We start from the raw sequence: 24385 nt of genomic DNA, 5'->3' as shown, positions 1-24385 counted from the left end.
GTCAGACACCGGCGACTTCATCTGGGAGTGCCCCGAGGCCACCCAGACCTACAGCTGCGGGGAGAGTGTTTGCATTGTCAGGTGCAGAGGCTTCTACTTCATCAGACTTAGTGAAGGGAAAGGGGAAGGCAGCAGGTGAGGATGTTTTATTTTTATTCGATTCTGGAGCCACGCATTCTTTTATTTCTGTTGATTGTGTGAAGAGATTGGGTTTGTCAGTATCTTCCTTGCATGTTGATTTGTTTGTGTCTACTCCGGCTTCAGTTTCTGTGGTGACGTCGGAGATGTGTGTGAGATGCCCGATAGAGGTGTCTGGTAGGAGGTTCCGAGTGAACCTGATTGTGTTGCCCATGGTGGATATCGACATAATCTTAGGAATGGATTGGTTATCTGCCCATCACATCCTTATAGATTGTGCTCGGAGAGAGTTGATGTTTCCTCAGTTGGAGGATGAGGTGTTGGTATCAACGGGTCAGGCTGAGCAGTTGATGAGGGATGGAGCTGAGTGCTTCATGTTGTTTGCAACTTTGAGTATTGAGACAGAGAGAGCTATCGCTGGGATCGAGATTGTCAGTGAATTTCCTGAGGTGTTTCCAGATGATGTGCCAGGATTGCCACCCAGGCGTGATGTTGAGTTTAGCATTGATCTGGTACCAGGTGCAGGACCGGTATCAGTGGCTCCTTATAGGATGGCTCCAGCTGAGTTGGTAGAGTTGAAGACACAAATTGAGGATTTGTTGGAGAAACAGATGGTGAGGCCCAGTGTTTCTCCTTGGGGTGCTCCGGTACTGTTAGTGAAGAAGAAAGATGGTGGGGCCCGTTTGTGTGTTGATTATCGGCAGCTGAATAAATTAACGATAAAGAATAAATATCCCCTTCCAAGGATTGATGATTTGATGGATCAGCTGAGGGGAGCTTCAGTGTTTTCAAAGATTGATTTGAGATCCGGATATCACCAGATTAGGGTGAAGGAGAGTGACATACCGAAGACTGCCTTTAGGACTAGGTATGGTCACTATGAGTATGTGGTGATGCCTTTTGGTGTCACTAATGCTCCAGCAGTGTTCATGGATTACATGAACAGGATCTTTAGACCGTTCTTGGACAGATTTGTGGTGGTCTTCATTGATGATATTTTGGTGTATTCTAGATCATTGGAAGATCACCGTGAGCATTTGAGGTCGGTTTTGGAGGTGTTAAGAGAGAGACAGTTGTATGCCAAACTGTCCAAGTGTGAGTTTTGGTTGTCCGAGGTGAGATTTTTGGGGCATGTGATATCGGCAGAGGGGATTGCAGTAGATCCAGCCAAGGTGGAGGCTGTGATTCAGTGGGAGCGTCCGATGACTGCTACAGAGATTAGGAGTTTTCTTGGGTTGGCGGGTTACTATCGGAGGTTCATTGAGGGTTTTTCTCGAATAGTAATGCCTTTGACTCAACTGACTCGAAAAGATCAACCTTTTGTTTGGACGGACGCTTGTGAGCAGAGTTTTCAGGAACTAAAGAGACGGTTAACCACTTCTCCAATTTTGGTGTTACCTAACACTGGTGAGCATTTTGATGTGTTCTGTGATGCTTCTCACCAGGGGTTAGGTTGTGTGTTGATGCAGGGAGGGAGAGTAGTGGCATATGCTTCGAGGCAACTGAAGACCCATGAGAGAAATTATCCTACTCATGATTTGGAGCTTGCAGCTGTGGTATTTGCCTTGAAGTCGTGGAGGCACTATCTGTATGGTGCGAGATTCAGTGTATACAGTGATCACAAGAGTTTGAAATATCTGTTTGACCAGAAAGAGTTGAATATGAGGCAGAGGAGGTGGATGGAATTTCTAAAGGACTTCGATTTCCAGTTGATGTATCATCCTGGAAAGGCGAATGTGGTAGCTGATGCATTGAGTAGGAAATCCATTCACATGTCGGCTATGATGATTAGGGAGTTGGAGTTGATTGAACAGTTCCGAGATTTGAGACTAGAGGTGGAGGTTGTTCAGGATCACATTAGCTGTGGTATGATCACCATAACTAATGAGTTCTTGAAGCAGGTGGGAACTAAACAGTTACAGGATCCAGAGTTGTTAAGGACTTTGGGATTACTTGGTACTGAGAGGGCAGCTGGTTTTGAGCTTGGTACTGATGGGATTCTAAGATTCAGAGGTCGAATTTGTCTGCCTTGTGATTCAGAGTTGAGGAGAGTTGTTCTAGAGGAGGGACACATGAGTCGTCTTAGCATACATCCTGGTATGACTAAGATGTATCAAGACATCAAGAAAAGTTTTTGGTGGCCTGGTATGAAGAAGGAGATAGCAGAGTTTGTAGCCGCTTGTTTGACTTGTCAGAAGGCGAAGATTGAGCATCAGAGGCCCGGAGGGGTTTTACAGTTGATGGAGATTCCTGAGTGGAAGTGGGATAGTGTCACTATGGACTTTGTGGTTGGATTGCCTAGGACAACTAGGAACAGTGACTCTATCTGGGTGATTGTTGATAGGTTGACAAAGTGTGCTCATTTTCTTCCTGTCAACAAGAGGTGGTCCTTGGAGAGGCTTGCACAGTTATATATCCGAGAGATAGTACGGCTGCATGGAGTGCCTTCCAGTATTATTTCTGACAGAGATCCAAGGTTTACTTCAAGGTTTTGGCAGACTCTACATCAGGCGTTGGGAACGAGATTGAGGTTGAGTTCCGCCTATCATCCACAGACAGATGGTCAGTCGGAAAGGACAATTCAGTCACTAGAGGATCTTCTGAGAGCTTGTGTGTTGGACCATCTGGGTAGCTGGGAGGAGGTGTTGCCATTGGTAGAGTTTACCTATAATAATAGTTATCATGCGAGTATTGGCATGGCACCTTTTGAGGCTCTATATGGCAGGAGGTGTAGGACTCCATTATGTTGGTATCAGGAGGGTGAGTCAGTAGTGGTTGGTCCAGAGTTAGTTCTTCAGACTACTGAGATGGTGAGACAGATTGAGGAGAGGTTGAGAGCTACTCAGAATCGACAAAAGTCTTATGCTGATAAGAGGAGGAGACCTCTAGAGTTTGAGGAGGGAGAGCATGTGTTTCTCAGGGTGACACCCACTACTGGAGTGGGAAGGGCTGTAAGGGCCAAGAAACTCACACCGAAGTTCATTGGTCCTTATCAGATCCTTCGTCGTGTAGGTCCAGTAGCTTATCAGTTGGCGTTACCTCCGATTCTGTCCAACCTGCATGATGTGTTTCACGTTTCACAGTTGAGGAAGTACATCAGAGACCCGAGTCACGTGATAGAGATGGATGAGGTGCAAGTTAGAGAAAACTTGACTTACGAGAAGAGACCGGTAGCTGTAATTGATCACAAGTTGAAAGAGCTTCGAGGCAAGTCTATTAGCTTAGTGAAGATTCTTTGGGATGCAGCTACTAGTGAGGCAACCTGGGAAGAAGAGAGTCGGTTCAAGGAACAGTATCCATTCCTCTTTTCAGGTAAGCCTATTTTCGGGGATGAAAATTCTTATTTGTTGGGGAGTATCGTAACATTGTAAAAAAAAAAAAAAAAAAAAAAAAAAAAGGCTGATTCAGTAGCCCAGAACGGGCCGTTCCACACTACTGAATTGAACTACATATTGTAGTTGAGAACGGGCCGTTCCGGCAAGGAGAACGGGCCGTTCTAGGAAGGAGAACGGGCCGTTCCGGAGGGAGAATGGGCCGTTCCGGAGGGAGAACGGGCTGTTCCTGAGGGAGAACGGGCCGTTCTGGATGAGTCCCGGAACGGGCCGTTCTGTTTTCAGAACGGGCCGTTCTGGGCGTGGATTTTGTGCGTGATCTGGGAGTTCAGAACGGGCCGTTCCGGTATCGGTACGGGCCGTTCTGGCCACTCCGGATTGCCTATAAATAGGGGTGAAGGGGGGGCCGTGAGGAGTTATGGTTCTAGAGAGAAGTTTTAGAGAGAAGGTCTCTGGGTCAGTGAGCTCCTTTCTCTCCCAAATTTCTCTATTTAACTCCTTTTCTCCTCTAGATCAATAACTCCTTCTGTCTTTTCTTGAATTTCAGATTAGAAAGCTTGTTTTGGGAGGACTGAAGTTTCGAGTTGAGCCTCGAGGGGAAATTATACTTTTGATTCAGTCTTTGGCTATCTGAGCCAATCTTCAGGTAAGGGAAGCTAGATTGTTTGCATGTGGCTGAATTTGTTAGTTTGGATGAGAGTTTTGAACTCTCTGAATAGTTTTAGGCCGGGCGCAGGTTGAGCGTGTCAGGCGTGGAAGAGCTTAGAGCTCTTGGGTTGGTGTTAGGCCAGGCGCGAGTTGACGGCACTATGCTTGAATATATTTATGAATGAATTGATGCTTATGCATGTTTAAAGTTGAAGTTTTAGATCATGTATGTATGATATATGATGTATGGTGAGGTGTGATTCATATGTATGCTTTGTGATGATATATATGAATGTTTGAATATGATACGTTCATATGGTATGTATTGATCATAATGGTAGGTAGACCATTTATGATGTATGATGCATTATTGCATGTGATGTCTTATGACATGTGTATGGTTGTTGATCATGATGGTGGGCAGACCATTATGATGTATGATGCATGATTGCATGTGATGTCTTATGACATGTGTATGGTTGTTGATCATGATGGTGGGCAGACCATTATGATGTATGATGCATGATTGCATGTGATGCCTATGGCATGAGTCTAGCCTAGGACTTGAGGAGAGGAAAAATATTTCGAACTGGAAGAGCTCACATAGAGTCTCTTGAGAGTGGTGCTTGGATAGGCCACTGATATATGAGAGTGGTGCTCTGGGAGGCCACTGGATTTGGGAGAGTGGTGCTCAGATAGGCCACTGGGTTGGGTGAGTCTCCTCTAAGTCCTTAGCTAGTGTTGGAGCGGGGTATGAGGTCGAGGGTTATTCCCTTAACCAAGTACTCGGGAAGGTGCGTGGATCCTTGCGGATAGTCGGTGGGCGAACTCCACAATTGACTTGGTTAATGCATGCCAAGGTCGTGGTAAGCCCGTACCCAGCTGTGCTATACCTGACGGTGGATCTGGACTTCCAAGTGTGTAAGTGACATCATCCGAGTAAACCCGAGTGAGGATTATATATCCTGTTTAGCTGTGACCGAGCGGGCGCATTGGGCGTGAAAACGGTTGGGGTGGTTTCGGTAGGATGGAATGTCACTTATACAGCTCTATTGTTATGGAGATCTCCTAGGTGTATGCGTGACGACGCATTAGATGATTGATATGTATGTCTATCTGTCATGAGTTGCATTCATTGCATGATTATTAATATGATGAAGTGTGGTGTTTGACTTCATGTTTGGTGAATGAATGATTGATTGAGATGAAAGGTTCCTTAGGGACAGGATTTGGGATGCATGTGTAGTATAGAATTTTTATTCTGTACTTGTATTATTGATCTTTGAATTCTAGCTTACCCTTTTGTTTTCTATGTGGTGGAACTGCGATGATCATACTTGGTATGGGAGCAGGTCAGGGATAGCTTGGGAGTAGAGATGATCGTTGTGAGACGAGGAGCTGAGTCTCGTGTTTTGAGTTACCATTCTGGGTAACATTTTTTTTTTGTCAGTGCTTGACCGGCACTAAGGAATATTTTGGGATGACTGTACATATATGGTGCTATATTTTATATACAGAAACTTAATTATTTCGATCTTTATATTTATGTCTGTATGTATGTGTTATCCAGTTTAATATTCTCTTAGTTAACTAGTTGTAGTGCGATTCCACTAAGTGTAGAGACCGTGGCGGGTCGTTACAATATGAGTTGTATGTGTTGATGTGTTGTTAAAGTGTTGTGTGTTGTAAGTTGCTTTTAAATATTTGTTTTTGAGAGGTGTGTAATACATGTGTTGGTTGTTGTGTTGAACATGGTAACTATTATGATGGTTTGTATAATAGTTGTGTTGAGGTGTTGATATTGTGTTGATCAGTATTAGTATGTTGAATTAAGTTGAAATGATGTTAAGATGTGTAGTATATGTGTTGTTTGTCCTTTGTGTTGGAGGTGAAGATGATTATATAGTTGTTGTGCTACATATTTAATTATTATGAGTTGTTTATTGTCTTTAGCTTACCCTTGCATGTTTCCATGTAATTTGTACTACAATGATCATACGATGTATGAGAGCAGGGCAGGAATAGGATGGGAGATAGCTGCTAGAGGCCATATGAGGTGTCTAAAGTGAATGCCTTATAGTAGCATATTTTGTTGTATATAACTGGGTGTTGTTGGTTGCTTGCATGGCAACTTGTGTTGTAAATATATTTATTATATTATTTTAGAATAAATTTTAGTAGTGTGTAGTATTATTTCGTAATGTGATGGTTATGGCGGGTCGTTACATTACACAAGTTAAATAATCTTTAGTTGTAAACTAAAATATTTATCTTAAATATAAAATATAATTTATATGCTTAAAATATTTATTCATACAAATTTTAAATATATTTTATATATTTAAATATAATATTTATTTTTATACATAATATATTATTAATTTTAGCCATAAATAATAAATATTTATTCTATGAAATACGTAGGTGAATATACTCCTATTTATAATAGTGTCTTGAAATTGAATTCAATCCAATTAAATTTTATTTTTATAAAAATAAATAAATAATATTTAAAAGTTTATTGTAGTTCATCTTTTAATTTTAGTGTGTACATGTGTGAGATAATGGATTGTTAATTAATATTGATTGATATAAACAATAACGGTTTATATTTCTTATCTAAGTTAATTTAATTAAAAAATATCATTATGGGAATGGGTGGAGTCATCCGTGATTGGGCAGGTATGTGGCGGGGGCTTTTCGCGTGGAGTCTTACATGGGGATGCGTTACGTGCTGAGTTGTTGGCCTTGGAGGAGGGCCTAGTGTTTTGTTGGGATGGTGGTTTTCGGATGGTGATTTGTGAAAGTGATTGCCTGGGAGCTGTAAAGTTGTTTCAAGATCGGCCAACGGACAGAGATTACCTGCACAAGCATTATGATGTTATTTGTCGTGTTCAGCAACTTCTTGCTCGGGATTGGGTAGTTTACGTAAGTCATATTCCTCGAGAGATTAATTTAGTAGCTCATACGCTTGCTACTTGGGGTGTAGGGAACTTAGGTTCCAATGTATTTTGGAGGAGTCCTCCAGACTTTATTTTACTTCCTTTAGGGAGAGACTCTATGTCTTGAGTTGTTTGCTTTGTTTATCTTTCATATTTTACCAAAAAAAAAAAAAAAGATACTTCATATCAATATCATGATTATTTAAAAAATAATAAATTATTATATAAGTTAATTAATTATAATATCTTAATAATTAATTTTCACATTATTAATTAATGAAAAATGACCGTAAATAAACACAAATTTTTAAGTAACAATTAAACAAATCAGCAATCAAATCATAAATAATAGTCTGATTAAATGACGAAATGACAGGAATTTATATTATTGATACTTTAAATTAAAGTTATTCAAAAAAATTACTTTTATAATAGTTATTTTAAAAGACATGTATGGAATAAATTTTAACTGGATACATACTTTTAAACTCACAGTGATGAAATTTTTTTTTTTTTCAATTATATAATAATTTATTATAACAAAATTTCATTAAAAATTTAAATTTGTTTTTAATTACTCTTTTTATCTTTACATGTAAGACACTTATTTAAAAAAAAAATTCAAATTTTATAAGATTATTTTAAAGTAGTATATCGATAAGTCCAAGATATAAGGTGAACCCTTCAAAAATAAAAAATAAATATATATATATATATATCAAAGGTGGATTTTATTTTATATAATTAAAATTTTATCATAAATATATATCAATTGTATTATAATTAAAATTTGCAATAAAAAATATATTTAGTATATATAATTTATATTGTCATGTCATTTTTAATTATTAATATTTTTTAAAATATTGACATTTAATTTAGAAATAAAATGAAAATAATAAACTAAAAGAGATACCAAGTTTTTTTTTTCAGAAAAAGAGATAACAAGTTAAGAAAAATAAAATAAAATTATTCTCATCAAAGAAAAGACTTTTTTTGTAAATATATTATTATTATTTTCATTACTTATTTAAATAACCAAAACCAATTTTAATTTACTTAAATAACCTATTTTGTGGTCCAGGTGAGAAATCAGTTACTAGGTAACTAATTTCTCAATAGGATTTAAAAAAAAAAATTCAAAATCCCTTTAATAAATCGGTTACTGAGTAACTGATTTCTCACTTGGTTTTTTTTTTTTCTTCAGAATTTAAAAATAAAAACAAATTATTTTAATTTTTTGAATATGAAAAATATGTTTAATATTTAACTTAAATAATTATTAAAGAATAATATTTAAAATGAAATTAATATTATACTTATTTTTAAATTTCATGATTTTTAAATTGATTTTATTATTTAAATTAAATTTATTAAATATAGAAAAGTGAATAATGTAATTTAATATTAAATATATTGATTTTGTATTAATAATTATAGATAATTAAATTTATGATTAAATAAATGATAATATTATTTTATTTAATATTAATGACATTATATATTAAGTACAATAATTATAACGGTTACATTATTAAAATGAAAATGACTTTAAAAAAAATTTAAACAAACTTCAAACATAGTAGATGAATAATATAAACCCTAAATTATATAACATTAGTTGTCTAACTTCATTGTTTAGTCAATATATCTTTTAACCGCTTTCATTGCTTGTTCTTATTTAAAGTTGTGAATTCTAAATTAAATTATCTCTATTTTTTAAATAAATTTTTTAATAAAATAATTAAGTTTTAACATTATTTTTATTTTTAACATAAATTTAAAATATTATACATAAATTTTAAAATTAAAATTAATTATAGTTTTTAAAAATCTGAAAATCAAAAAAATAAAAAACAAAAAAAAATATTTTTCTAAAAATTCTGAAAATCAAAAAACAAAAAAAAAGAAAAGAAAAAAAAACCCAAGTGAGAAATCGGTTATCGGTTATCCAATAACCGATTTCTCACTAGGACCACAAAATGAGTTATTTACGTAAATAAAAATTGGTCCAAATAAAATAAATAAATAATTTTAAAAAATAATATATTTTAAAAAAAAGTCTCAAAGAAAAAGGTTAAAAACACTATTACTAGTAATGCTCTCTAAAAAGAATCTTATTCAAAATAGTAATCCCAAGCGTGTGGTTCAGCGGTAGGGCTTGATTCACCCTTAAGTAAGGTCAGGGGTTCAAATCCTGCCTTGTGTATGCAGTCGCGTTAAATCTTAGGGTCAGCTATCCCACCCTTTGAAGTTATTGGTGGTGGATACTCCAGGGATGAACACAAAAAAAATCTTATTCAAAATAGTTATTTTAATTTATATATACATGAGACTGATTATAGCAATAAATATTTTGACTAAAATATCTTTAATTAATTTACAATAAATGTTATGTTTTATTAAGATAAAATTATTTTCTCTTTTTTTAAAGGAATTATTTTCTCTTTTATGGATTAAAGAACATAACTTGCACAAATTAATTTATTAATGTAAAAGTAATTAAGTAAAAAAATTGAAATTATAAGTCCAATAATTGTAAAGGTAATTTTGTAAAATTAATAAAAGTTATTGTTACAATTTAATGCCATTAATCAATTTTTTGAATATGTGTGAAATTAATTAAAGAAAATTTTATACTTAATAAAAGAGGGAATATATAATTTTTTATAATTAATATATATATATATATATATAAAGAAAATTTCTAATTAAATTTTTACTCTGCACATTACACGCATTATTTTTACTATTTATGCACTTAAACTATATATTGGTCTAATTAGAACATAAAAATAATTTTTTAAGGTCTCAAACTGAGTTTTGATTGAAAGAAAAAATCTCATTTAAAGTGATCAACATTCTTCAATACACATTAATTAAAATCTTTGTTCTTATTAATAAGACTTAATTTTAAATAATTTTTTGTTCTTTTATTCAAGACTCAATCTATATTTATTTATTTATTAATTATTTTTAGATTAAAATACTTTAAATTAAACTATATTTTTTTAATTTAGTAAAATATATTAATTATAGACTATTTAATACACTTTAATTGGTTAAAATAGAGAATAATATTAATTAGGAAAGAGAAATAATATAGATACAAATATTAATTGGTTAAAAGATAAATATTAATCATAAGAGAAAAATGGTATAAGGATAATTTTGAAAAAAATTTATAAAAATATGACAAATTTATTATTTTCAACTATATTAACTATTTTTCTTAATATTGATGAATTATGTATTTAAGTTATATATATATATATATATATATATATATATATATATATATATATTTATTTATTTATGAGGAATGATTCGTTTACTCTAGGAGTAAGTTTACCTAGACTTATTTTATTCAATAACTCATATTTTATATTAAATTTCAACGATCCAACCGTTGAATTTAAAGTTCTTAATACATAAATCAAGTCTGCAAATTTTAAAAAAAAAAATTGAAAATAATTTAATACTTCATCTTATTAATTCAAATTGACGGATAATCATAAAATTATTTTATACATTGATTTGAATTAATAAAATGAAGTATCAAATAATTTTTAATTTTTTAAAAAAATTATAGATTTGATCCATGCATTAAAAATCGTTAAAATTTGATGTAGAACATAAATTATTAAATGAAATAAGTCTAAATAGACTTACTCTTCAAGTAAATAGATTCTTGATCTCTCTCTATATATATAAAGAGGACGTTATAAGCAAGGACAATAAATATTTTGCACACATACCATATTAACTAGAAATTTATTCCTACATTATTTTAATTTTCAATGTCATTAAGTTATTTAATATGTTTGGAGCAAGTTTTATGTCAAAACAAAAAATAACATAACAAAATTTGTCTTAATAATATACTAGTAATTATAATATAATATATTACTATTAATTTTATAAAATATATTACACAAAATGTGTTGAAAAATTAATAATTAAGCAAACTATTTTATCATAATATTTGAGTGCAATTTATGTCGATATATTAAATAATTTAATAAGTTTATGTAAATTAATTAACACATAATAGCATATTTAAATTTTTTCAATAATTTTATGATACTTTTTCATGTCAAAAATATTGAAAATAGAAACATATCAATTTATAGAAATTTTTTACTCAAATAATATATTTTTAAAATAAATTTACCTAAATAGTAACGGTGCAAATTTATTTCCCCAACTAACACCATTTACTGTTTACATATCTAGGTAAACTAGGAATTTTGCAATTAGAACGGTCCGTTCTGCATGCATCCTCGTCGTGTTTTTTTTTTTTTTGCAACTGGAATGACCTGTTCTTAAATCATAACGGGTCATTCTAGAGTTGAATTTTTCACATAACCTCAATGTTGGAGCGGCCCATTCTAAACTAGAGATTTTAACCCTTTTTAGTAGTTTAAAACGGGCCGTTCTGCCCAATTCTATGAACTATACCTTTTTTTTTATCAATGTAATATGAATTTTAATGTTTAGCTTATAAACTATTATAATTATACATTATTTGAACATGTTTTCATAGTGTGATCTGCAAGTTATCCAAATTTTTCATTATTAGCCACAGTTTGACTCATACAAGTTTAGAATCTATTAAGACAAGGTCTCATTATTATCATCTCGTGTTTTTAAGTTTAGACACTATAGTTTCATACTTCAAAAGTGTTTCTTTTAAATCTAGCTTCAAACTTAACATTGCAGCGAACACAATTTACCCTTTCAACACAAATACAACGTAATCTCAAAGAGTAACATCAAGCAATTAAATTTATTGAATATTAACATTATAAATATAACTAAATAAATTTATTAAAACTCATTATAACAATAAAATCAATGGTGACGGGAACTAAATTTATAACCAATATTTGGATATGTCTTCTTAGTGTGACTAGAGGTATGACAATAGGAATAATTTTTTACACGATTATGTTGTTCTCTAATATCCATCTTTGTTCCAATCCTGCTAGACTTTGGCCGACCCTTAGAAGTCCTCTTGAGTTCTGGATTTGGCCACATAGTTGGACCAGTGTAAGTAAACCAATAAACTTCATGTCGGAGCTCTCCAAACTGTCCTTCGTATACCTTTGCAACTTGTTGTAAGGTATATATGGGAGATATGTAGGTTTGATAGTTGTGACGTGCATGTAAGCATGAAGCGAGTACATGAGAGCAAGGGATATGAACTTTCTAAACTTGCCACAATCACACCACATTTCATCTAGCCTTATTGTAAATCTCCCAATGGGTCGAACTTCTCTCGAATGTTGCGTTTCTTTCACTAGAAATAGTGCTTAATCTGTCAAAGGTGATAACTCTATGAGTATTTGCCTTGGACTGTGCATCTTGAATAATTTTACTTGCAATTTTCGAGTAGACATGCCCAACATTAATCATTGCATCCACTTCCCTACCTCTTTGAACGAAAAATTTGTTGCAACGAGTGTATGTGGCCATTACCATAGAACAAATTGGCATATTTCGTGTTTTCTTCAATACAGAATTAATAGACTCAGTTAGGTTTGTTGTCATGTGTCCCCAACATCATCCATTATCCCATGCTAGTATCCATTTTTCCCTAGGAATGTCTAACCATTGGGTTGTTTCAGCATTAGTATCTCTTACTATGTTGTAATAGTAAAAGAGTCTAGGTTCAATCATCACATAGACTGAAAAAAATAATAATTAAATAATAAAAACTAATTATTAAATATTTTTAAAAAAGTAATGATAAAATTACCCATGTTGACGACATCCTTCTTCAGTGCTGCATTTTTGAATCGTCGCATGAAGTTTTGTGCAATGTGTCGAATACAATAGACATGGACAAAATTATTTTTTGTCCAACCACTTCCATTTCTTGAGTATGCACTTCGAATAGCCTCATGACGATCAGAAATTAGGCACAACCCGTCTTGCGGTGTTACATACCTTCTTAAGTTCTTAAGAGAAAAAAAATCATGCATCACTAGTTTCACCTTCAACAACAGCAAATGGAATAAAAATTATGTTGTTGCGACCATCTTGCGTAACTGCAACCAATAACGTACCTTTGTATTTGCCATATAAAAAGGTTTCATCAACTTGAACAATTAGTTTGCAGAAGGAAAAACCATCAATGCATGGTTTAAAGGTCTAAAATAACATTTTGAATATAACATTCCCCTCTTCGCCAGAACAGGCTATTCCAAAACCAGAACGACCCGTTCTAAACTTCTAAAAAGGCCTAAAAACGTTGTTTAGAATGGCTCGTTCAAGTTTTAGAACGGCCCGTTCTGGGTGTCAGATCGGCCCGTTCTGACTTTGGAACGGGCCGTTTCAGATGCAAAATTAACGCATGTTCAAGCGGAACGGCCCGTTCTGGTTGCAGAACGGACCGTTGCAAAACACGAAAAAAATTATAAAAAAAAAAGTGCACAGTAAATGGTGCTAGTTAGAAAAATAAATTTTACAAAGTTTCTATTTGTGTAAATTTTTTTAAAAAATATATTATTTGAATAAAAAATTCTCAATTCATATACATATGAAAATAAAATTCACTATTTTTATATTTAAAAGTCATAAATACCTTCTACTAAAGACGATCTTGTTTGAATCATACAACAATTACATAATGACAAAACACTATAGTTGAGTGATTAAAACAATTACATACCTACGCCTTAAACTTAAGTACCAATAGGTCATTAACCTAAATAATACTATACTTGATTTCTTTAAGTAAGGTCTTGAGTTCAAGTTTTATATATAAAAAAAGGTGATCGTGAGAAAAGATTCAATAGAGATTAATCATTAATAAAATTAATAGATAATAGATAATTTGTACCAATAATATAATTAAAAATAATAATACTAACTCAAAACTATTGATTAAGTCATAACAATCTCATATAAATTGATATACCTGTTTGGTGGATGAGAGACTTCACTTTGTGAGTAATGAAATGACTACAATGATACCTCAAAAAATCATTTATTACATTTTAAATTTCTCTCTCTTCGTTGTACAAGTTGTATACATGTATTACTTCTTTTCTTCTGATATTCACATTCACAAATCTGCTCTCTATCATTCTTTTTCTTGTTTTCCCTTTCTCTTGAACTTTGTGAGCTATTTGAAACAAAACCTCTGCAAGTATCATTTCCATTCACTTATAATTCAGCTGCATAGACAGCAGGATACAGAAGGCCATATCCACGTATCAGCCAAACTTAAGTTCCAGCAAGTTAACATATGAACAAAAATGAAATGGAATGAATGACCTAAGGATCATACATCCATCAAAGGAAGAGTTGGCGGCAAAGGAAAAGCTTTACAACACAAAAGACTGCATATGACTGTATGTATATAAACTACATCACAATGAGGTATTAGTGAGGCCATTCTCAACACTGCTTTCACCCTGATGTTGGTTGGCCTCTTCCCTAGAGACTGATCTTGTTACGTTCTCACCAACCTCACTCTTGCAAAGGGGGCATAAAGCATTTATCTTCAACCACTTGTCGACACAGTCTTTGTGAAAAAGATGAGAACAAGACAATTCTCTCAGCTCATCATTATTTTCATACTTTGCCAGGCAGATGCAGCAAACCTGTCGCAAACAAAACTCATTCAGCGTGAAAGATAATTGAAATCATCACAAAACAAAGAAAGAAAGAGTTAAAGTCGTGGTACAAGAAGGCATATAAGAACAGGATCTGTAAGAGACTAATTCAGAGACACTTGAAAATTAGGAGTATAATTCAAGTTCAACAAAAGGCTGGGGTAGGAAGCAACCAGGGCCTCGAATTTCGAACAATCATATGCACTAATGCTCGGAAGGGACAAAGGCTAGCAGACAATATCCAAATGATTACTTCCAAAATGATAGAAAATAAAGATAGGAAAAACTAATCCAAAACAAAACGGAGAATGATCAGGTAGGAAAATAAGGCCTCCCTATTTAGTTTCAATTTACATCATGAAATTGCATAGTACCCGTAACGCACGAAACTGGCTCTCAATTCAGGATATCGATGATTACATAAACTAAGCAGGCGATTATAGATTTTTTGCCCAGCAAATAACAAAAGTTGATAGCAATAGCAGTAACACCAAATCAACTGCTAATTACCTGATGGGTTGAGAATATATGACAATAAATATCTTAAGATTTATGGGCAGGAAAAAGTTTCCAAGAGACAACGGTTACACAGTAAATTGAAGAAACAAAATATGAAGAATTTGAACAGCCTTATAAGGTTGTTTCCTCCATAGACAAATACAAAGAGTCCAGTTTTACGAGATACATGATTTTTCATAGGAATAAGTTTTTTCTTATACAAATGGACATGGTGGAGCTAGGGGTGGGCAAAAAAAATTAAACTGAACCGAACTGAACTAAACTGGTGATGAACTGTACTATAAAAAACTAAACTGTTTGTAAAAAAACTGAACTGAACTGTTTAAAAAAAACTGAACTGTTGTAAAGTTAAACTGTACTGAATTATAAAAACTGAACTGAATTATAAAAATTGAACTATTTTTATAAAAGAATAAAAATTAAATGTGTTTAACATGTTATGTCTTAATGATTTAGCTCGATAGTTTAATAATCAAAGCTTTAGAAAAAAAGTGATCTGAAGAAAAATTGTATCAATTTTTTCGAACTTAACAGATCAATTGAGTTATTTTGAACTACTTATTTTTAAGCTTAAAATTCACTGAGTTTGTTTAACTTAATTTTATATTTTTTTCCTTTGAAAAATTTAAATAAAATGGAAAATAAAGTAAAGTTGGCAAATGTGTCCTATTTTGATAGATCAATGAGTCAAAATTGTTCAATTCAAAATATCATGAAAGTTTAATGCAGTTTAAATTGCAGTTCAGTTCAAGTTTTTATAGTATAGTTCAGTTCAGTTCAATGATACAAAAGAATAGTTCAGTTCAGTTCGTCTGAACTAATGTTTAGTTTAGTTCAGTTCATATGAACTACTTTTAAGTTCAGTATAATTTTTATAAGTTCAGTTCAGTTTAGTTCGTTTTGTCCACCCCTAGTTGGAGCTAGAAAGTAGATAAACAATGGAACAATGCGAGGATGTTATAAAGTTTTACGGAAGAATCCAGAATAAATAAAGACCAGGTTGTACTTACTGCATCTTCTCCAGAGATCATTCGTTCCTTTTCAGTTCCTGCAGCCACAACTCCACCTTCACCAACAGCTGAGTTGATTTCCTCTTTGTTCTTATTTTTCTTCATTTTGAACTTATAAGTTGGCAGAGCATTAATCGATTCAGAGGATGCACCTCGGGTTTGTGTTATATCCTCTCTAACTCCAAGGATGGAAATTATACAAGGCAGACAGCAGCAAATTGTTGCACATAGAATGAAAGGCATAGCATAACCGATACAGCTAAAAGTAAGAAACACTACACATAACCTGCCAAGCAAAAGGAAGCACATATAATCAGGAGGCTCTGAAAATCATTGTGTTTGGTTCAGCTTAATTTGGAGAAATAATTGCTTATTTTTGCTAGCTTAATGAGAGAATTGTTGGAAGATAAGTGATTATATCTCTTGAAATATTTTTTACATGTAAGAGCTGTTAAGAGGCTATACCTGTACAAGTTAGGCGCTTCATTATTAGATGAATGTCCTCCAAAAATCCATACATTACCAACAACGAACCATATAGCAAAAAAGCAATCTACAGCAATTTTGAAGTATTCCACAAGTACCTTCAATCTGCTAAACAAGTGTTGGCAAGCTTAGCAACTTGATGAGTTATTTCCAAATTAAGTCATGGGCATTGATGACTGAACAATAAATTTTCAAAAAACGAATCTCTCAAACAGAAAAAGTCAAGAAACAACCTTAACTCTTTCCTTAATTGTTACAGATAGGTTCCCGAGTCTCGTAAATTCTTTAGGTTGTAATAAAGTCACATGTTCTCAATAATACCCTCTCCACACAATCCCCAAAAGAAAATGCAACTTCTAAATTTCCGAATGCACAAAAACAGCGACGCAATGCAAATGAGCACCAAGAAAACCTTATTCTTATAAAATGCGATCGGAACAAGGAATGCTGATTGTGTACTAATATATTATTTCTTATCCAAACTAAGACAACGATTGTATTGAAGGATTAAAGTAATCCATCACTACCACAATTTAATTAGTTTGGAAGGGAAGCACCTCAAGGAGGAATGGGTTCATGGCAAGAACACTTTGTAACATACGTATATATTTGATCATACAGAACAATGAGGGAGGGAAATGGTGTCTAAATCAGAGCCCTTACAAGCTAAAACAGGTGGACTAAAATGTTCAAATTCTGAACAAGTCCTGTGCTCTCAAACCCATCTTCCACAATAGTAAAGAGGAACAAACAAACATTAAGCCTTATAGCTCATTCACCACTACATCTTTAACCCCTTCCAGCATCATGCAAAGACAAAACAAAACAGCAAACAGCAAAACACTTGAATTTAAGCAAAAACAACTAACTAACAACAAAATAGCAACTCAATACCTTGCATTCATCAGCCACGACGAGTCCTGATTGCTTCTGGAGGACGCCAGAACATCTCCCCCTCCAATTGCAACAGAATCAGAAAGAAGTGTCCCTGAAGAATCATTACTCCTCTGAGAGGCCTGAGACAACTCGTGCTCCCGAATGCGACAATTATGATAATAACGCCAATAGAGCAAAGGAAGCGTAGCAACACACCCAGATGCATAACCAACAACCCACGCAAACAAGGGGGCACGCGGATGCTCATGCCTTGACACAGACAGAACAACAAGAGACGCCACAATCTGGCTAACCGTGATCACCAACTCAATAGATATCCAAAACCCCGAATTCAAGGGACTCCTATGCCTAGCCACATTATCCCCTCGCCGCCTAGTCCTAGAATTGAAAGCACCAAAGTCTACATCACGGGGATCAGAGGAAGATGTGGAAGGTCCGGAACTCCCCGTGATGTCAATAACAAGGTGAGTAGGGTGCGCCATCAACAAAGGGTTAGTGTCCAACGGACCTTCAGGGTGCAGCTGTGGTGAAACAAAGTCCATTAAAGTCTTCCCAAGGAAGCATGGAGTTGAATAACCAGCATCACAATTACAATCACAATTCACAATTCACAATTCACAACTCACAATTGACAAATGTGAAATGTTCCTCAACATGAACTACCAAAGTTTGGAAATTAAAACCTGGGTTTTGTGGGGAAGCAATGTTTGATTGGTGAGAATGATTGATAGTGGAAATTGTATGGTTAAAAAAGAGGGATAGCTTATAGGGTTTGTTTAATTAGGAAAAGAAACACGTTAATCATATTCGTAAGAAAGGGCATTACGCGTTGACTGATATTCAAAAACGAGAAGGCACTCAAAGAATAAAAATGGAATTGAAACGAGAAAAAGGAAATGGTGTTAAGGGTGAGAGTGAGAAAAAGAGTGTACCTTGGCGATCACGGAAATGGAAGAAGGGAAAGGAATGGACGAACGACTCAAAGGCCTTTCAATCCCATTCCTACACCCTTGCTTTGCAATTGCTGCATTCTTCTTGCCTCATAAATTCCCAATTCGCAATGTCTTTTTTGTTTTTTACTTTTTTTTTATTCTTATTTTTTTTTTTGTTTTGTTTTGTTTCATATTTTTGGTTTTGTTAATGTCTGCATTTAACGACTCCAACAAAAGCTTTGTTTAGTTTTGAAAGGGACGGTCAGCCCAAGTTAGAGGAGCAGGCCGCGCCGGTAGATTGGTTGGGTCGCTGCCTTTCAATTTTCAAACCTTTCTCTATATTTCATCGCCCAAATAAATATATAATTTATCTATAATAATATATAAAACAAAGATATTTCTTTTAATAATTATTTTTATTTTCATACTTATAACGTTAGCCAAAATTAAAGGATTAAAAGATGCTTCTCCCATAATACAAACAAATTATTTAAAGATCAACCCTATTTGGATAGTCACACAATAACTTCTTTCTCTGAAAAATGAAAAATGAAAAAAAGGAAAGAGTAAAAGTTTGAAGCTGTTATATATTTAGTAAATCAGGATGTCCTTAACTAAAAATTGAGTGCTATTCCATCAAATTTCTGAGATAAGAAATACATTTAACGTAAAGAAAAAATTATTTGAGTGAGTGAGGAAAAATATCATGTCTGGCCCTCTGCCATAACTAAATTTGGATAATTTAAGAATTTACCTATTAACTAATAATTCTTATGATTTTTGTGATTTCCTGTAAAAAGAAACACGAATAAGGCCTACATGGGAATGATCCTTTCCGATTACATTTTTATTGGATAGATTCTAATCATTAAAAGAAATTTCAATAAAATTTATTTATTGTAAAACGAGAGTTTAAAAAAATTAAGACCGAAATTTCGATATTCAAGTTTTTTTTTTTTTTTTCATTTGAGAGAATTTGTTCACGATGTCAGTCATGATTCTTATGATTTTGGTGATTTTGTTTTTATATCAGAGTTAAAGACAGGCCAAAAACAAGAGAGCTAAAAATAGCCATCATTGATTGGAGTGAAATAATTGTTAACAAAAATAATCAATGGGTATATTACTTTCATAGTCTTAAACACTCAAATTTACTTTTCTTTTCTTTCACTCAAATGAGTTGTAATCATTACTTTAACTCATGACATATATTTAAAATTACCCTCGTTCTAATTTGTACAACTTTATCACTTAACTAATTTTATTTTAGTTATCATAATTTCAATTAGTTGAAATTTAAAGTGATCTTTAAATATAATGACTTAAGAAAAAATATTTTCATTTCATCATAAATAACATATTTAGTTAAATAATACTATTATGACCATAGTACCCAAAAATTGGTTAGGATAAAGATAAACATTATATAGGCATATGTAATTTTCATATCTGTAGACAGGGACAGGGGCACGAAACCATGTCATGTCTGATGTCCCTAGTTTTACAGGCTCACTTTCCCTTTTCCTTACATACGCACAGTTACACGTGTTCCTCTCCTAAATCTACCCATGCTTCTTATCCTTCAATTATTATCTATACAAAAATCCACCAATGCAAACAAATTACCCTAAATCATTACCATTGTGCCAATTAAATACAACACTATGCAAATGCAATGTAGATAGGAAGTGCCATTAATATTTGTTAATAAGAATAATTAATCCCCCCCTAAACTAGAGCAAAAGAAGTTAAAACCAGCCATTGCCTCATTGTACTTTTCTGTTTTTCTTTATTTCTGAGTTCCATGGCGGTGGATCACATTATTCATCAACAACACAACAAACACCTTCTTGATCTGCAACACATTCCCTCTTTCAATTCGTGTCTCAGCCCTAGAATCATAGAACCTTGACAAGTTTCGTTTCTCTTTTTCCCACATTCCCGAGAAAGAAAAAATAAATTCAGAAATGCCGATTTTCTAATGTTAATTATTTCTCACCCTTTTTCTGGTAACAATACATTTCCGTTTTTTTTGTTCCCTTTCACAATCTTCAAGGTTCCATTTCTCACCAATGCATGCCGCAAAATCGCAAATTTCCCTCGACCCAGTTAAATTCCTCGGCTCAATCTCATGCACCTCCCCTCACGTTGCTTCCAATTTCCCCTCATTCTCCATGACCGAGATCTAGGGTTTCTTTCTTCCTCATTGTTGTTTCCTTCAGGAAGAACCCATTGATTTTCGTGCCACATTGATTTCATTTCCTTAATGGGTTTCATCTAAAGCTTCAAAATTTACCGCTTCCACCATCCGGGTCGCCATGCTGAAGCAATTCCTCAGTAAACTCCCTCGCAAGAACTCGAAGCCCGACTCGGACGAGTCATACCGAGGCGACTCGTCGCGCTCGGACGTTTCCCCGCGCAGAAACAGCCGCCAGCACGGCGGCGGGAGCTCCGCCGCCGCGAAACGGACGTCCTCGTCGGCTGTGTTCCCGGCGAGCACGGTGTCGGTGATAGAACCTTTGGTGCCGTTTAAGGATGTTCCGAGCTCGGAGAAGATGACCCTTTTCGTGAGCAAGCTGAGCCTGTGTTGCGTCACGTTCGATTTCACGGACCCTGGTAAGAACACGGTTGAGAAAGAGGTTAAAAGAAGAACCTTGGTGGAACTCGTTGATTTCGTTTCCTCTTGTGGGTCCTCTAGATTCGGTGAAGCTTCTATTCTCGCTCTGTGTAGAATGTGTGCTATTAATCTCTTTCGCGTTTTCCCGCCAAATTATAGGTCCAATCGTGGTGGTGAGAATGATGATGATGAGCCAGCGTTTGATCCCGCTTGGCCTCATTTGCAGCTTGTGTATGAATTGCTGCTCAAGTTTATAACCTCGAATTGCCTTGATGCTAAGGTTGCTAAGAAGTTCATCGACCATTCGTTTATTTTAAGGTTGTTGGAGTTGTTTGATTCGGAGGATCCTAGGGAGAGGGACTGCTTGAAGACCATTCTGCATAGGGTTTATGGCAAGTTCATGGTGCATAGGCCCTACATTAGGAAATCTATTAACAACTTGTTTTATAGGTTTGTGTTTGAGACTGAGAGGCACAACGGGGTGGCGGAGTTGTTGGAGATTTTCGGGAGCATAATTAGCGGTTTTGCTTTGCCTTTGAAGGAGGAGCACAAGATCTTTTTGTGGAGGGTTTTGATCCCCTTGCACAAGCCCAAGTCCATGGGGGTCTACTTCCAGCAGTTGTCTTACTGCGTCACGCAGTTTATCGAGAAAGAGCCTAAGTTGGCCAGCATTGTGATTAGGGGGTTGTTGAAGTATTGGCCGATAACGAATAGTCAGAAAGAGGTGATGTTCCTGGGTGAACTGGAAGAAATTTTGGAAGTTATTAACATGGTAGAGTTCCAGAGGGTCATGGTGCCTTTGTTTTGGCGGATTGGATGCTGCATTAACAGCTTGCACTTTCAGGTACAATTGTTATTCTCTTCAAGTGAATCCTCATTATTTGCATGCTTTTGTATAGGAATGAAATCTGTGGTCTATAACTATATTTGCTTTTACAGTCATTTTGGCATTGTATTATTAAGAGTCTGTTTGAATACAAGCTTAAAAGACTTTATTTATTGAAAATAAATAAATAAAAATTATAAAGAAGTTCTCAAAAGTTCTAAATTTGTATTCAAACAGATTCTAAGCACACTTGCAAAGACTCCGTTATAGTCTCTCTTTAAGATGTAGAAGTAGAACACTAGAGCCCCTGCTATAATATGGGGTCCTGTGTTTCACGCCCAGCCATTATGGGACTCACGCATCTATGTCATCGCCATTGGGTTGGAAAGAGAAATCCATTTGGGGAGTGTGTATCCTGTATTTCCTTGGTCAAGATACCAAACTAATGTTTAAATTGAAGGAAACGTTTTTGTTTCACAGCCTGGCTTTTCGTCTCCTCTACCTCAACAGGTATCAATGCCTGGTTTATCCATCCTTAATGGGATTGTTGTAGGAGCGCGATTCCTGTATTAGTTCAGTGGCAATCACTAGACTCCCATTTAAGTAGAGGCTCTCCTCACATCATAGAGTAGAGACTAATAATGCTAAGCTTCTCAAAGAACTGCAACTTTTGTTGGGAGATTTTTCCGCAAGGGTGATTTGTTTGATTGCATTAATTTTGGGTGAGAGGTCACTAATAGGATATGAAACTGAAAATAGTTTGTATTTGTTTCATCAGAGCTCTCCATATTTTCTTGAAGTATATTTCCCAAGTTCCTTGAACCTCCTCTTGGGAGTGGCAACCGACTCTCTTGCCTTTTCAAATTGATGGTTTAATTGCTGCAATTTGTCGCCATCTTCATTCATTTGTGTATCTTATTTGTTTCTTTTAACATGCTTGTTTGTCATTTGCTAAAATATAACCCCTTTTTATTCAACATGGGTTGTTTCAGGTGGCTGAAAGAGCCCTTTTCTTATGGAACAACGACCACATTGTCAACTTGATTGCTCACAACCGTCAGGTAATCCTGCCGATCGTATTTCCAGCCTTAGAGAAGAATTCTCAGGGCCACTGGAGCCAGGCAGTGCACAACCTAACTCATAATGTTAGAAAAATGTTTGTGGAGATGGATGAGAAGCTGTTCCTGGCTTGTCATTCTCAGTTCAAGGAAGAAGAAGCGATGCTAAATGCCGGAGCTGAGAAGCGCAAGGAAGCCTGGAAACAACTAGAGCATGCAGCCAGTCTCCAGCCTGTGATTGGAAATACCCCAGTTTTAGTGTCTCCACTTTGATAACCATGTAGCGTATGTATGCATGAATGTATGTATGTCAGACACTTAATCCTTATCTCTTTCCTCCTGTAATGGTGGAAAACCACTAGAAAAAGTGGTAAATGGCTGTTATTGGGAGTAAGCTTTTTGTTTTTGGTTCCTACATGATGCTTTTGATGCTTCTGGCAGCCAGATGTTGTTGTACCTTGTAACATGCTTTTGATTGCCACTGTATGGTAGCAACTTAATTGCCTCCTTCTGATAAGTGATGAGAAGGACCATGCAGTGATCAAACCATTTTCTGTATAAGCCTATTTCCAAAATTCTGTTCTGTGCTTCTTTGCCCTTCCCGCTTATAACAAGTGAGCTTGAACAATAATAATTAGGAAGGATTTGCTTTGCTATACAGGCATTGCAGATTAAGGTATCAATCGCTTAATGAATTATATACATGATTAAGGTTGTGATTTTAGTTTTTAAGCCTTGATGCCACGTCAAGGCCATCTAACAATTTTGTAAATTTGGGAGATACTAAAATGGTTTAATGGAAATGAAGGCTTCATGTGAGAATTATTATTTTGGTTTATATATAATTCACACAATATTCTAAAATTGATAATTAAGATAAAAAAATTGACAACTAAGACTAATTTGTTAAAATTATTTAAATTAAAAGATGTTAGCTTTTTAGTTTAATTTTTATCTACTGGTAGTGGAATGCATTTTACACTTGCTAATTAAGAAGAAATTATGAAATCTTCTATCCACATCATTTTTTAAAAACTTTAATATTTATAAATTTTATTTAAACGTGAAAGTACCAACACCAACATTGTAAATAATGATTGACTGAAAATCAAACGATTTTTTTGTGTTTAACCACAAACTGTTGGACCAACGCTCATAAAGAGGAAATTAGGAATTTTGGAGCCCTACCAGTGAAAAGCTTCTTTTTCTTTTGCGTCAAAAGGAAAGGCTGGACTTACATCACAGTAGTTAATTGGACTCAGTATTTTCTTTTTTCGGCCCCCACTGGAAGAGGGTAGGTAGGTCTCAATTCATGAAACTACTTTTTTTTAACCCGACATGTATTGCGGTTAACA

At 34.6% G+C, this 24385-nt stretch overlaps 2 protein-coding genes and 1 long non-coding RNA gene across 4 annotated transcripts; 2 read left to right on the top strand and 1 right to left on the bottom strand.

Annotated features, from left to right (window-relative positions):
- The first annotated feature begins 3541 nt into the window (after nt 1-3541).
- On the top strand, nt 3542-5655 carry LOC145958872 (uncharacterized). The gene is made up of 3 exons (XR_014434415.1): nt 3542-3926; nt 4018-4116; nt 5471-5655. It is a non-coding gene; the product is annotated as an uncharacterized LOC145958872 (long non-coding RNA).
- An 8540-nt stretch (nt 5656-14195) lies between these two features.
- On the bottom strand, nt 14196-18745 carry LOC109788605 (C3H4 type zinc finger protein). 2 transcript variants are annotated; one of them, XM_020347375.3, is made up of 5 exons: nt 18530-18745; nt 17595-18118; nt 16680-16808; nt 16215-16500; nt 14196-14673 (listed from the first exon to the last, which is right to left on the bottom strand). In XM_020347375.3, the coding sequence occupies exons 2-5, from the start codon at nt 18077-18079 to the stop codon at nt 14440-14442; spliced, it is 1134 nt and encodes a 377-aa protein (XP_020202964.1). In that variant the 5' UTR covers nt 18080-18118; nt 18530-18745; the 3' UTR covers nt 14196-14439. The 2 variants fall into 2 exon arrangements, with proteins under 2 accessions (XP_020202964.1, XP_020202965.1); XM_020347376.3 differs by having other exon boundaries at nt 16680-16805; nt 18530-18738.
- Nucleotides 18746-20199: 1454 nt separating this feature from the next.
- LOC109788617 (serine/threonine protein phosphatase 2A 57 kDa regulatory subunit B' kappa isoform) lies at nt 20200-23605 on the top strand. Its single transcript, XM_020347390.3, has 2 exons — nt 20200-21990; nt 22965-23605. The coding sequence occupies exons 1-2, from the start codon at nt 20848-20850 to the stop codon at nt 23301-23303; spliced, it is 1482 nt and encodes a 493-aa protein (XP_020202979.2). The 5' UTR covers nt 20200-20847; the 3' UTR covers nt 23304-23605.
- Nucleotides 23606-24385: the final 780 nt, after the last annotated feature.

The sequence above is a fragment of the Cajanus cajan genome, chromosome 6 (genome assembly GCF_000230855.2).
Source record: "Cajanus cajan strain Asha chromosome 6, NIPB_CcT2T_4, whole genome shotgun sequence".
NCBI lineage: Eukaryota > Viridiplantae > Streptophyta > Magnoliopsida > Fabales > Fabaceae > Cajanus > Cajanus cajan.
This window is presented reverse-complemented; position numbering and strand designations above follow the sequence as displayed.

What these genes read in the sequence shown, in the direction of transcription:
- LOC109788605 (XM_020347375.3), bottom strand. Translation starts at nt 18,079, where the DNA reads ATGGCGCACCCTACTCACCTTGTTATTGACATCACGGGGAGTTCCGGA. An exon ending in GAAGCGCCTAACTTGTACAG is followed by an intron (nt 16,501 to 16,679) that starts GTATAGCCTCTT and finishes TTTGCTTGGCAG; the next exon opens with GTTATGTGTAGTGTTTCTTA. An exon ending in TGATCTCTGGAGAAGATGCA is followed by an intron (nt 14,674 to 16,214) that starts GTAAGTACAACC and finishes TGTTTGCGACAG; the next exon opens with GTTTGCTGCATCTGCCTGGC.
- LOC109788617 (XM_020347390.3), top strand. Translation starts at nt 20,848, where the DNA reads ATGCTGAAGCAATTCCTCAGTAAACTCCCTCGCAAGAACTCGAAGCCC. An exon ending in TTAACAGCTTGCACTTTCAG is followed by an intron (nt 21,991 to 22,964) that starts GTACAATTGTTA and finishes GGGTTGTTTCAG; the next exon opens with GTGGCTGAAAGAGCCCTTTT.